The sequence below is a fragment of the Musa acuminata genome, chromosome BXJ1-6 (genome assembly GCF_036884655.1).
Source record: "Musa acuminata AAA Group cultivar baxijiao chromosome BXJ1-6, Cavendish_Baxijiao_AAA, whole genome shotgun sequence".
Lineage (NCBI taxonomy): Eukaryota > Viridiplantae > Streptophyta > Magnoliopsida > Zingiberales > Musaceae > Musa > Musa acuminata.
This window is the reverse complement of record NC_088332.1, coordinates 46,369,453-46,382,311: the sequence shown is the minus strand read 5'-3', so window position 1 is coordinate 46,382,311 and position 12,859 is coordinate 46,369,453. Positions and strand designations below refer to the sequence as shown.

General features: G+C 42.6%; 2 protein-coding genes across 4 annotated transcripts; one reads left to right on the top strand and one right to left on the bottom strand.

Annotated features, from left to right (window-relative positions):
* Nucleotides 1-672: 672 nt before the first annotated feature.
* LOC135677398 (phosphate transporter PHO1-2-like) lies at nucleotides 673-7,250 on the top strand. Of its 3 annotated transcripts, none has more exons than XM_065189688.1 (15): nucleotides 673-965; nucleotides 1,491-1,544; nucleotides 1,627-1,864; nucleotides 1,934-2,282; nucleotides 2,625-2,673; nucleotides 3,226-3,300; nucleotides 3,871-4,000; nucleotides 4,614-4,737; nucleotides 4,954-5,203; nucleotides 5,291-5,395; nucleotides 5,480-5,524; nucleotides 5,592-5,744; nucleotides 5,845-6,126; nucleotides 6,535-6,671; nucleotides 6,778-7,250. In XM_065189688.1, the coding sequence occupies exons 1-15, from the start codon at nucleotides 702-704 to the stop codon at nucleotides 6,866-6,868; spliced, it is 2,346 nt and encodes a 781-aa protein (XP_065045760.1). In that variant the 5' UTR covers nucleotides 673-701; the 3' UTR covers nucleotides 6,869-7,250. The 3 variants fall into 3 exon arrangements, with proteins under 3 accessions (XP_065045760.1, XP_065045758.1, XP_065045761.1); XM_065189686.1 differs by having other exon boundaries at nucleotides 3,859-4,000; XM_065189689.1 differs by having other exon boundaries at nucleotides 826-965; nucleotides 1,436-1,544; nucleotides 3,859-4,000; nucleotides 6,778-7,011.
* Nucleotides 7,251-8,042: 792 nt separating this feature from the next.
* Nucleotides 8,043-12,434, bottom strand: LOC135677397 (KIN14B-interacting protein At4g14310-like). The gene is made up of 3 exons (XM_065189685.1): nucleotides 10,335-12,434; nucleotides 8,895-9,520; nucleotides 8,043-8,730 (listed from the first exon to the last, which is right to left on the bottom strand). Exons 1-3 carry the CDS (start codon nucleotides 12,288-12,290, stop codon nucleotides 8,205-8,207), a joined length of 3,108 nt encoding a protein of 1,035 aa, XP_065045757.1. The 5' UTR covers nucleotides 12,291-12,434; the 3' UTR covers nucleotides 8,043-8,204.
* Between the last annotated feature and the right edge of the window lie 425 nt (nucleotides 12,435-12,859).

Here is a 12,859-nt window from a genome sequence, read left to right as displayed (position 1 = left end):
AGTGTGACTACAAGAAAATTCTGGTGATGTCTGAGTCATATCCCACCATATTTCCAGGTTAACACCCAACCCTACCTTCGTGCTCCAACATATACTCTGTCTAAACTTGTGCCATTAAACACGGGAAGCACAAGAAGTGTTGCCGTGTGTGTGCTTCTCTCTCTCTCTATATATATACATACACACACCCACACTTCTCTGACTGGCATCCATGCAAAAAGACGGGTTAATCACTTCCAAGTGTGCGTAACTTTAACAACTTTGAGTTAAAAAGTGGATAAAAATAGAAAATATCTGAAATATCCATCATATTCTTATTATTATGATGTTAACTAACACTTAAATTACTGTATTTAGAGGGATATATATATATATATATATAATGAAATTTTAATAAAGTATACACGTAATTTTGATGAACAATTATGATGAATATTTGAAAAAAAATTAAAAACTTTCATTGCCATAAATTATGTTGGATTTGAATCTGAGACCTATTATTTTTACAATAATATATTAGATATTTGAAAGTATTACTAAGAGAGTAAAAAAGAAAATCTTAAATTAAAAGTGAAGAAGATTTTTCTTATTTTATACTAACGGTGTTGGCTTACCCTCTCTATATATATACGTATTGGTTCCGTCCTCTCCTCCTCATCTCTATATCCGAAGGAGAGAAAAGAAGAAGAAGAAGAGGGGAAATGGTGAAGTTTTCACGGGAGTTGGAGGCGCAAATGATCCCCGAGTGGAAGGACGCCTTCGTCGACTACCGGCAACTCAAGAAGCACGTCAAAAAGATCAAGCTCGCCCTCCTCCGTTCTTCCCTCCCTTCCTCCTCCTCCCCCGATGGCAACCCCGACGGCGTCGCTGGCTGCTGCGACAGCGGCTATGGCTTGTTTCTCTTGGACTCCGCTCGCGCATTCGCCGCCCGCTTTTACGCCTGCCGCGATGACCATCATCTTCCGGTAAGATCCCTAATCGATCTATGCAATATCTGTCTCTCTTTACATAAATCACGTCGAAACCTCATTAGGTCGGTCGTTCAATTCCTTTTCTTCTTCCCCGTCTTGCTTCCGATTCTCGGTTTCTTTCGGTTTTCATCGGATGAAAAAGGGGGGAAGAGACAGTAGCAAAAGATGACGCTTTTGCTGTCAAAAGGCAGCGGCAGTACATCTCGCCGTCACCCCATCGATCGTTGCATTCGATTTACTTCTGGACACGATCTGGTTTTCCTCATGGCACGAAAGCCACGCGATGATATGTACAACATATACATGCGTATGTATGTTCGTGCGCGATCGAGTACGCCCTCTCTGTTCCTCTTGGTCGGCGATAGTGATTTGTTGATCTGTGCCGTCGATTTTGCTAATCGAATCGAATGGAATAGAATCGATCCGTATTCCTTGGCACTGAACGAAGGGTGTGAAATTTGCAGAACAATTGCAGACGGGACTAATCAGTGGCTCTGTTCCTTTTGTGTTTGTTGGTAGGCCGATGAGGAGAATCTCTTCGAAATGGTTCTCGTCCAATCCAGAGAAGATGAGGTAATTTGCTTATCGCATTTGTGTTGTGCATGTAGAAGTCGGAAACGTATAGCAGTAACAAAATGGATGGGTGGAAATTTAGGTGAAGGAGTTTCTCGAGAAGTCGGAGCAGGAGTTGAAGAAGGTGAACGCTTTCTACGCCAACAAAGAGAAGGAGTTCTGCGAGCGGAGCGAGATACTGAGGAAGCAACTCCGGATTCTCATAGACCTCAAACAGCTCCTCCACGAGCATCGCTGCAGCCGCCACCAATGCAGCGTCCCGCCCTCCTCCGGCGGCGGCAGCGTGACGTCTCTCCTTAGCGACGCCTCCTCCGTGTCCGGTGAGCGCGTCGACTATCGCTAACTCGGATGCTGATGCGTATCACTGAGCTGTTTTGCACCGGTGGCAGTGGGAAATCCCGAGAGCCCAGCGGCGGGAGCAGAGGAGCGGGACAGCCTGACTGAAGAGGTGATATCGACGCTAGAGAGGAACGGCGTGAGCTTTGTCGGTTTGGGGAAGGCGAAGGCGAAGAAGTCCGCGAAGCCGAGGGCGGCCACGTCGCTAAGGATCGATATCCCGGCGACGACACCGGCCCGGGCCATATCGATGATCTGGGAGGACCTCGTCAACAGCTCCCGGAAGGAGGACTCCGGCGGCGGGGATTACCTCAACCGGAAGAAGCTCCAGCGCGCCGAGAAGATGATCAGGGAGGCGTTCGTGCAGCTCTACCGAGGGCTGGCCCTGCTCGGCACATACAGGTTGGTCGATTACTCTGTTTCAGATCAGGCAACTCCCCATTGAGAGGGTGGGTGAGGTCGTCAATCTACATGGTAATGCATGCAAGAGTTGGACGTGGAGACCAGCCTTGCGTGCAGGTCGAGAAGACTGACCGATTCAATGACACATGTTCTTACTATTGTGTCATTACAAGACCAAAACAACACCGTAGTGCACAATTTCCTCCTCCTCACCTCCTCTCTTGGTGGAGGGATGACACACTCTGTGTCCATGGAAAAGTTAATTTCTCGGTTTAGTCGCATACATTTTCTTGTCAAATTAATCGATCGATTACTTACAAAAGGTTGTTCATTTGTACGCAGCTCCTTGAACATGGAGGCCTTCAGGAAGATCCTCAAGAAGTTCGAAAAGGTAATGCAGCACTTAACTCTATGGCCTTTAATGCGTAGCTTTAATAGATGACAACTTGGTCAATAAAGTGGCATGCTGTTTCTCTTCCTCTTTCGTTTGTTTCGTCTTTTCTTGTTCTAATAATGATGACAAATGCAGTTCATCAATGTACACGCTTAATTCATCAATTAGATCGGGACACCGAAAGATGTTCCAGCTAGCTATCATTCTGAATCCTACAGGAGCGAACGTCCAGGGCCATCAATTTATAGATACCTCACTCACTGCTGTGGTTGTTGGGTGGATGGGATAAAAAGCTGTGCCCAAGTATGGTAGAAAGGTGGCTTCTGCCCCTTTTACACATGAGGGGCATGAGGTGTTAGGTTTTGTTGGCCATGCCTATAAAAGATGAAGGAAGGAAGCTACTTTTACTCCTCTTCGTTCTCTACCATATATTTTTCTTCATTAAAGATATATTTGGGGAATGGTGATATTGTAGCTTGCATGATCATTAAGTAAGTGGTGGAGACATTACCAAGTATTAATTGAGATGGGACATGCTCTGTTTTGAAGGTGTCGAACCATCTGCAGGAATCGGCCGCGTTCTCGAGCAAGGTTAAGAGGTCGCACTTCATCAGCTCCGATAAGGTAACAATCACATCTCATCCCCACGTCCCTTTTCTTATGGCTTTATTTATGGCATCTCTTTAGCTGCTATCATACTCTTTGTGCTTCTCAGACTAACCTATCCATGTGTTGTTAATAAGATCTAATTTACCACATAGTAGGATGAGCACTGCTTGTCCCATGATCTAAGAATCATCCATGCATGAGGAACCAAGGAGGGGTAGATGTTGCCTTCGGATATGGAGAAGAGTAGACTCCACCACCTTATCTGCTCAAGGAAAAACAAAAAGAAAGATCAATAAAAACAAATTAAGTGGCTAAAAGGAGTATGATTGAAGTAACACGGTTGCCCACAGGTGTGCACCAATAAAAGATTAGCCCGGTCTTGTAGATGACCTAAAACTTTTAAGTCTCTCTCGGCATGGCATGGTTACTGAAATCTCCTGCAATTAATGCTCTACGTGATTGATAATGGGACCTTAGTGGAAAATCCATTGACGGAGATCACAATCGTTGTCGTGGCCATATGTCCTTTGTTTTGTGTTGGAATCTCTTTTTCTATTTAAGAATAATGAACAGGGTCTCGTGCAGGTGATGAAGTTGGTGGACGAGGTGGAATCCATATTTACAAAACACTTTGCTGGTAGTGACAGGAAAAAGGCCATGAAGTTCCTGAGACCTCAGCAGCCCAAGGAGTCCCACACTATCACCTTCTTCGCGGGTACGTCGCTTTGGTTCTCGTCTGGTCTGTTGTTGTTGTTTTTTTCTTTAATTAAAAATAATTTCATATAAGGAGAGAGAGAGAGAGAGAGAATATTTTAAAATTAAAAAAAAATCTAGAAATCAATAATTAAAGAGTATACTAGAATATTTAAGATTAATGTGATTCAACAACTTTCATCTTATATAAAGTCAATTATAATATCCTTGAGTTATTGTCACTCAAACATAATATTTTTTTTTCTACACCTCTCATATAAATTATGAAGAATTTATTATTATTATTATTTCAATCTTTTAAGAAACCTAGGAGAGCACCTCAACATATTATATAAAAATTCAAAGGCACCCAAAGAATGTTTTGAGTATACGATGGAGTGCCGGAGAGAAAAACCTATTGCATGGTAGCCAAAGCATTGTGTCATCAGGTAAAACAAGCCTAAAGACATGGAAATTAAGGAGAAGAAAGTAGCCTAAGCTGGCATCTAGTATGAAGAAAAAGATAGATAGCAGGGATCTCGGTGTATGTTTTTGTCTTCAGTCTGCTGCCATGCAGCGTGGACTTTGGTTTCCTTCCTCTGATGCCTTTGTGTTGTCTTTTCTGCTGCATGCAGGCCTCTTCACAGGCAGCTTTGTGACTCTATTCACTGTATACGCAATCTTGGCTCATTTTTGTGGCATCTTTTCTTCCACCGATGGTGAAGCCGGTTATATGCAAACCGTGTACCCTGTTTTCAGGTGCTCCCCTTCTCTTGGTCTATTTTAATGCCTCATACATGACTTCATCTTTGCACATCTGCTTTGTTTTCCCATCAGGTATTAAGGATTCAGTTTCTTCTTTCTCAGAGAGTATTTATTGGAGAGTAGAGACATCACTTGGTAGAGTTACGTGCAAGAGTTTCCGGTCAACTGCTTGGTCAACTGAATCTATTGTGTATCATGTGGTCTCTGCAGCATGTTTGCGCTCCTTAGCCTGCACATATTCTTGTATGGCTGCAACATATTCGCGTGGAGAGGCACCAGAATAAACCACAACTTCATATTCGAGTTCTCGCCAAACACAGCTCTAAAGCGACGGGATGCCTTCCTCATCAGCGCCTCCTTGATGACCGCGGTCGTCAGTGCTCTGGTCGTCCACCTCCTCCTTCGATCTGCTGGGGTTTCCCAGAAGCACGTTGATGCCATACCCGGAGCTCTCCTGCTGGTACTGAATAAAAAATCCTCAAGTTCTTCACCTCTTGTATCCTTTTCCAACCCTTATACGAAGCATTTCCATTATGTTTCCTTACAGGTATTCACGGGCCTGCTCTTCTGCCCATTCAACGTCTTCTACCGCTCGACGCGATATTGCTTCATCCGAGTGATGCGCAACATCGCGTTGTCGCCCTTCTACAAAGTAAATGCTCACCTTTTCCCACTTCTTCTCGGTTTCCCTTAATCCAGCAAACTACATGGCTTATGACACGGTCCATCATTTCAGGTACTGATGGTCGACTTCTTCATGGCCGACCAGCTAACCAGCCAGGTGAGTTATAGCTACCTACAAAAGTTGCGGCAATAAAAACTTGCTCATGGTGAACTATCCGTGACAGATTCCACTGCTAAGGCACATGGAACTCACTGCGTGCTACTTCATGGCGGCCGCATTCAAAGTGCACCCTTACGAGACGTGTACTCGCGCCCAACAGTACAAGCTGTTGGTCTACGTTATCTCCTTCCTTCCTTATTATTGGCGTGCCATGCAGGTATGTGTGTATATATATAGAAATATACATGCCCACAATGTGTTTGTTCTGCGGCGCCTACCCGAGTAGCTGAACTTTGCATCGCCCTGCTGTTTCCAAGTGCGTCAGGCGGTACATCGAGGAGGGGCACGACGTCAACCACCTGGCGAACGCCGGGAAGTACATCTCGGCCATGGTGGCGGCTGCAGCCAGGTTGAAGTATGCGGTGGAGGCCACGCCCCTGTGGTTCGCCATCGTCATCGTCACGTCCACGGGGGCCACCTTCTACCAGCTCTTCTGGGACTTCGTCAAAGACTGGGGACTACTTGACCTCAGCTCCAAGAATCTCCTCCTCAGAGACGATCTCATTCTAAAGAACAAATGCGTCTACTACGCCTCCATGGTGGGTGAAATCTCTCCGATTTCACTTCTCACTTCAAGTAGATCCGATTTCAGTTCCTAGATTTTGAAAACTAGAACCACATAATATAAGAAGAAGGCCGGTTTTGGAATATAAAAAATATATATATTCCAAAACCATATATTTTAATTTTAATTAAAAATTAAAGTGATTTTTTTTATTTTTTAATTAAAAATATTAATACATATATTTTAATTATAAATCATCGATTTCGGTTTCAAAAAACCAAGAATCATTAACTGAACTAATCAGGTCTGGTTCGGTTTAGAACCGATGAATTAGCAATCTGATTGGGATTTTGTCCCAACCCGGTTTAGTTCCGATTTAAATTGGAACCCAACTGTCGTCGCTACCAACTCTTATAGATCGAATGTCATTTCTGGCTTGCAGGGTTTGAATTCGGTGCTTAGGCTTGCTTGGATCGGGAGCGTTATGCCGCTAAGCCTGGGGCAGGTGGAGCATCGATTGCTGGATTTCCTACTGGCTTCGCTGGAGATCGTCCGACGTGGGCATTGGAACTTCTACAGGTCAGTCTCGTCACCCATTCCCGCACCTTAGTTGTTGCTATCCACACGTCAAGAAAGCTAATGTGGTGGTTTGTATCGGTTCGGTTCAACTTATTTACAAGTAAAGGTTGGAGAATGAGCACCTGAACAATGTTGGCAAGTTCAGAGCTGTGAAGACCGTCCCACTACCTTTCTGTGAGTTGGTTTCGGATGACTGAGGAGGAATAGGGTTTAGGGATTCGGATGGTTTGGTCCTGAAGCAATTCCGGGCATTCCAACAAAGTGAAGTACAGAGGATTTCTCACCGAATGCAGCAATCAACTTCGATGAAATAAAGCATGATTTGAGAAAACAGTCCTAATTTTCGAAGCACGTTTAACATCCTGACCAAAAAAGATCAATGTGAGATTGAACTTGCACAAGAGTAAAAGTTCTACTTCAAAGGCACATGCTGACTTCACTGCGTGCTACGTCATGGCGGCCGGATTCAAAGTGCACCCTCACGAGACGTGTACTCGCGGCCAACGCTACAAGTTGTTGGCCTACGTTATCTCCTTCTTTCTATATATATTGTAATATTTCGATTAATTTCAAATTCAGTATGACTAAAACTATGATTGGTTTATAAAGATATAATAAATATGTTATTATCAATTTTAATTTAAATATTTTGATTAATGATTTAGATAAGTTAATATATCAATTAAATCATCACACCTAGATTATCACATTTGATATCAAAATCTATCTAATATTTAAATATGATGATATGGACCGAATAAGAAAAGACTATTGGTGGATGAAGTTATAAAACACATCCTAAAATGAACCGAACAAAACTAAAATTAGGTTATAAAGATCTAATAGGAGAGAAGCATTGTTGAGTACAATTGAGATTGAATTTTACACGAGTAAAAAATATTATTTAATTCAATGATTTTTTTTTGCATAATTTAACCAAAATTCACTAGACAGAACTATAAACACATTCATCAAACAAAGTTGACATATCAAAAGAAACAAAAAAAAGCCCAAAGAAATATACCAACACATAATTATTTTTAATCTTCATCTAATCGATTCTAATCAAGTTAGAATCGAAATCAAACCTAAACAGTTTGATTACGATACCTGATTTTTTAGTACCAAAATCATCAAAACAGACGATTCCAATCAATAATTTATAACTAAGAAAATATATAAATTTTATTTTAAATTATTGTTTACTAAAATAAAAAAAAGCCCAGGGTTCCAACCAATTTGATTCCAAAACCAATCACACACAGTCAACTCAATTCCAGTTCTGATTCCTAAAATTTAAGAATAAAAATTATTAGTTATAGAACCAAGACCAAGCCTAGATCGAGATGACCAATAGCATGCGAGGATAACTGAACAAAGTGTCAGGATATAATTGATAATAATAGCAGGGATTCAACTTTTAAATTGATAATTAAGAAAAAAATAAATAAACGTTCGTAGAGATAAAACAAACATTAAATAGTACAGACCAAAGAGTTATATCGAACAAATATAGGATAATTCTGATAAATATTATAAATACCTCCATAAAGCTGGGCGATCTCTTGATATGACAAGAACTCTGGATCCACAGTAATCAAAAGTGGGGCAGTATAGATCATCGGGGCCAATGCTTTCCTTCACGCATACTGTATTCCCCCGATCAAAGCAAAAAGCTTGGGATCTTTCATCCTGAAACGCATCAAACACAAAAAGTCCCATCCCGCAAACGCCCATGACGACGTTGGTATTTCCCCATACCTGAGTTAACGAAGAGTAGTGTGAGTGAGTATTGAATTCTGGCAATTCATAAGTCGTCACAAGCTTTCCTTTACGCAAGGAGAAATGTTGGACACGAGACCGTGGGCTGCCTTTGGCCAATCTTGCTTCTGTGCTACCAACCAATATGGAATCTCCACAAGAGAAAATTGAGTGCCCGATCCCTCCATGCCTAGAGATTTTTAGACCAACACCTGCCGGGACACGGAAATCAAGTACGTTGATACTTTCTTGCATGCAGAACACACCATCGTTGCCCTCCATTTCGGATGAACTCGCTCTGCAGATTAATTCAAGAATCAGCAGATGCTAAAATGAGGCAAAATGTAACAAAAACAAGAAATGGACAGCATTCAGGTCATCCTTACACAGACACACGAATGTAATGCATTAAACCACTAAATATATATATGTTGAAAATAACATTAGAAATTAGAAATTCACCTCTGACGAACACCGCAGCCCAATTCAGCATCAGTGTTGTTGACATGAAGGGAATGGACCTTTTTACCGGCACAGGTGACAGACAACAGAGGCTGCGGGGTAAGAGAATTTACATCCCAAAGGCTAATGGCTTCACTTCCTGCCACGACCACCTTTCCCCTACTTCGCCATTGTAGAGGGCTCGAGTACTCCATCCCCGTCACTGGGCTTTTGACTTCCCACTTCATTATTAGATCCCCATCGCGGATATCATAAGCACTGACAACCTTTTGCCCACTTCCAGTGCAGATTAAGAGTGGTCCACAGGGCCTGTACCACCACTGTGGTTGTCCAACAGTCTGCATTGAACATGAAGCACTTCTGCTAAAACCTCTATTGCTCAGCGAGCCAAGGACAATCCTGGATGATGATGGTGAGAAAGAATTAGTTGTCACATCCCCAAGAGAAAATGCTTTCACATCTCCTGTATAAAAATCCCATGAACAAAATCCAGATTCCAAAGCATTTCCAGCTGATGCAGCGACAACATATTTTCCAAAACATCCATCTGTACCAGGTGCACGGATTAACCAACAATCACCCCATATATTATGGGTCACTCCTGGTGGATTGTATACAGCCTTGAACTGAAAACAGAGAATGTTAAAGTAAATTAGTAGACAGCAGTACGAGTTTTTAGTTTGAGTTTGTAAGCATCATATTATTAAACTAAACCAAGAATTTGTTGATGTTTTTCATTGACTGCATACAGAGTATATCATATCAAAGAACAGAAGCAACATACAGCAATACTGCATCTACGAAGTAATTAGGATGGAACAACCAATGATCTCATCGGTGTGTCCTTAGACCAAGAGCTGGGTAAATTTTAATGCTTCTTGGTCCTATGGACTCAAATCTTCATTGAAAAACATAAAAAGATGCTAGCTGTAGGATGCTGTCAACCAAGGATAAAGCAAAAGTGTTATGTGAGCATTATGCAATGGTCTCTGAGTAAGAAAAGAAATCAGAGATGTTTTAGGAAGCATTTTTGCAACCTGGAAACACTGTTTAGGAAGGTACTTGATGGAATAAACCTAGAATAAGGGCAAGATTTGGGTTGTTTGATCAAATTTTCAAGCTGTTGCATCCTTTACCAGGTATCGACCTATCTCAATCTGTACTTTGTTTCATTATTGTTCTATAACTCATGAATATATCAAGCCTCTTTACTCTCAGAAAAGGAGATACATATAATGTTACAATTGTAAACTGCATATTGCTGCCGTATAGCAATAGACAGAAGACTATTATTATAATGCAAACATGGGATGTTAATAATTAAGTCATTATGAAGCAAGTTATATGTCCAGCACATTTGTCATCTCCAACAAAAAAAAGAGAAAACCTAAAGAAGAGTTGAGAAAGATACTAATGTAGATTAAATGTTCAAAAGTTCACCTCATTATTAGCTATGTCATAGTAGGAACAGGATCCTTCATCGTGGGCAAGAAGAATGGCTTCTCCTTCAGAGACAAACCATCCACAAGTCGATGGTTTTTGTCCAATCTCACATAAATGCTTCACACAAGGCTCCTCGTTATCTACATGCAACATCATTGCAGTTTTCTTCTCTCGGTCCTCAAACTCTTCATGTTTTTCATTGAGTTCAATTCCAGCCTTGCAATGCTCAATGACCTTCTTCCTTGAAACATACCTTTCATCTGATGAGCCCTTATCAACCCCCAACTCTCGTACTGCCACATGACCAATGGAGACACTTTTGCTAGGCTCCGCTTGTACAGAATTTAGAGAAGCCAAGAACTCCAATGCAATGGGATTTGCTTCAATAGGACTCCCTGGCCCATCTTCCACATCTGGATTGCTATTATGATTTGTTCCAAGTCGTCCAGATGATCTCCTGTTCGTTAGTAACTTGTGATGAGGAAAGAGCCTTTCTTGTAATCCTTCATCAATCGAATAATTAACTAAATGACCTGGAACACTTATTTCCTCACACTGACGTGATACCACATTATGATTATTGTGGCAATCGACTCCTTTCATAATTTTCGATGGACCAAATTGACATATAGTACCATCAATTGTGCAGCCTACAGCTTTCTCAATCCCAGATATCTTGCTCTGGATATCAGATAGTATCAGCTTAGATTCATCTGGGTTGTTGCTATCCAACATTTCCTTAGTTCGTTTGATTTCAGAAGCAATTTTCTGAACTTTCCCTTCCAACAGAGCCAGCTTCTCATGAAGCTTGCTTGGCTGCTTATTAGCTACAGGAGCACCTTTCATGTAGTCCTTTACTTTCTCGAAGACTGTAACATCTGCAGATGATTTTTCAGGAATCTTCACTGTTGGAACTGAATCGATACACCTTTTCTCAGAAGGATCGTTCTTAATGTCAACATCACCACCCGCCTCCTGTGAAGTCTGTGATTGTACAACTATGCAATCTTTCTTCTTGTCGATCGACAGAACAGGAGCAGTATCTTTGTTAATATCATTTAGAGCTTTTGAATTAGATGATGTGCAACTCCTGCCCTTCAAGCCATTTCGATCAGAAACATTCTCTGCAGTTTTGCCATCAGTAGATGTTGAACATGATACCAGCCATACCTTATGTTTGCTTCTATCGGAACACACTACTCCGGATTTGTGCGCCAACAAGTTGGTTTCCTTTTTCTGTTCTGCAGTTGTTCCTTTCTCTTTGGCACAATCATCACCACCGTCTGCTACCAATAGCTTTATAGCGGCTACCTCTTTGCGGTTATGTTTCTCTGAAGCCACACCGGCGGCAGTTCTGCCACCAAGTTTCTTCGAGGTAGCAACCGTAGCTTTTGCATCTTTCTTAGCCGCTGGCAAGCCGATAAACCCATTAGGCTTAGGGTTTTGCTGCTGTGAGACGGCGATCCTGGTAGCCTGTCTCTCGTTATTTTTCTTCAAATTTGAGCCCAAAACCCCCTTCCCCTGGTGGCAACCATCCGAATCGCTAACCCCACCCGATCGGCCGGCCTCGGCTTCCAGATCCCTGCCTACATCTCCTGCCGTCCGATCGGATGCGGAAACCCTAGGAAGGCGGCGGTTGCCACGGAAATCGGAAACCAACCTCGAGAGATCAGAAGGATTGACAGCCTTACCTCTCGGCAAAGACGACGTGGACCACCGGACGCCGACAGCCGCTGCCGGCTTCTCGACGAGCCTGGGCACAGGAGTGGGCCGGATGGAAGATATCTTCCCGCCGGAGAGGGTCCTAAGGTTCTCCTTGCCGGCAGCGATTGGGGTCCTACGGGCGGCGGGGGCAGCTTTGTCCTTGGGGGTGGAATGGAAGGGGAGCTTTTGGGGCTTGGACGCCGGAATCTTCCCTCCGCTGCCGCATCTCTCGTTGATCCGCGACGACATCTCCCGTCAACGGCAGGGATGGCGATAAGGTTTAGCAAGGGGTGAACGTGACGGGAGAAGAGAAACCGAGTTGGAGGTGAGAAGGAAAGAAAGAGAGAAGAGAGGGAGGAGAGAAGGGAAAGGACAAAGGAAGGCCGTGCCGATTTGAATTCGAAATGGAAAGAGGATCGAGCGGGGAGGCTAGGAAGAATTAAAAGAAGGAAAGCAGCAGCACAAAGTTAGCTCCATCCAACGGCACGGCTTTGATGGAATAAGCACGTGGACGGCCTTGGATGATCCATGTGAATACTTACGGTTCGGAGATGGGAAAGAACGGTGTGGGTCTGAAAGATGGACGGCTTTGATCATTCATTCGAGTGAGACTGATTTCGTTGGTTGGTAAAATCCTTGATGTCATGAATAATTGATCGTCATTTTTTCGTTTATTTTATCATTACAGTAGTTTTAAATTCATATGACAAATGTTAAGTGTGGGAGCAAAACAAATAATTCCATAGGATCAAGAAAATATATATATATGAAATCCTTGAACGTCGAATGAAACTATATTTGGATCAACAAAAAACTAC

What these genes read in the sequence shown, in the direction of transcription:
- LOC135677397 (XM_065189685.1), bottom strand. Translation starts at nt 12,290, where the DNA reads ATGTCGTCGCGGATCAACGAGAGATGCGGCAGCGGAGGGAAGATTCCG. An exon ending in ATGACATAGCTAATAATGAG is followed by an intron (nt 9,521 to 10,334) that starts GTGAACTTTTGA and finishes CTCTGTTTTCAG; the next exon opens with TTCAAGGCTGTATACAATCC. An exon ending in GGCTGCGGTGTTCGTCAGAG is followed by an intron (nt 8,731 to 8,894) that starts GTGAATTTCTAA and finishes ATTAATCTGCAG; the next exon opens with AGCGAGTTCATCCGAAATGG.
- LOC135677398 (XM_065189686.1), top strand. Translation starts at nt 702, where the DNA reads ATGGTGAAGTTTTCACGGGAGTTGGAGGCGCAAATGATCCCCGAGTGG. An exon ending in TCCAATCCAGAGAAGATGAG is followed by an intron (nt 1,545 to 1,626) that starts GTAATTTGCTTA and finishes GTGGAAATTTAG; the next exon opens with GTGAAGGAGTTTCTCGAGAA. An exon ending in ATTATTGGCGTGCCATGCAG is followed by an intron (nt 5,745 to 5,844) that starts GTATGTGTGTAT and finishes GCTGTTTCCAAG; the next exon opens with TGCGTCAGGCGGTACATCGA.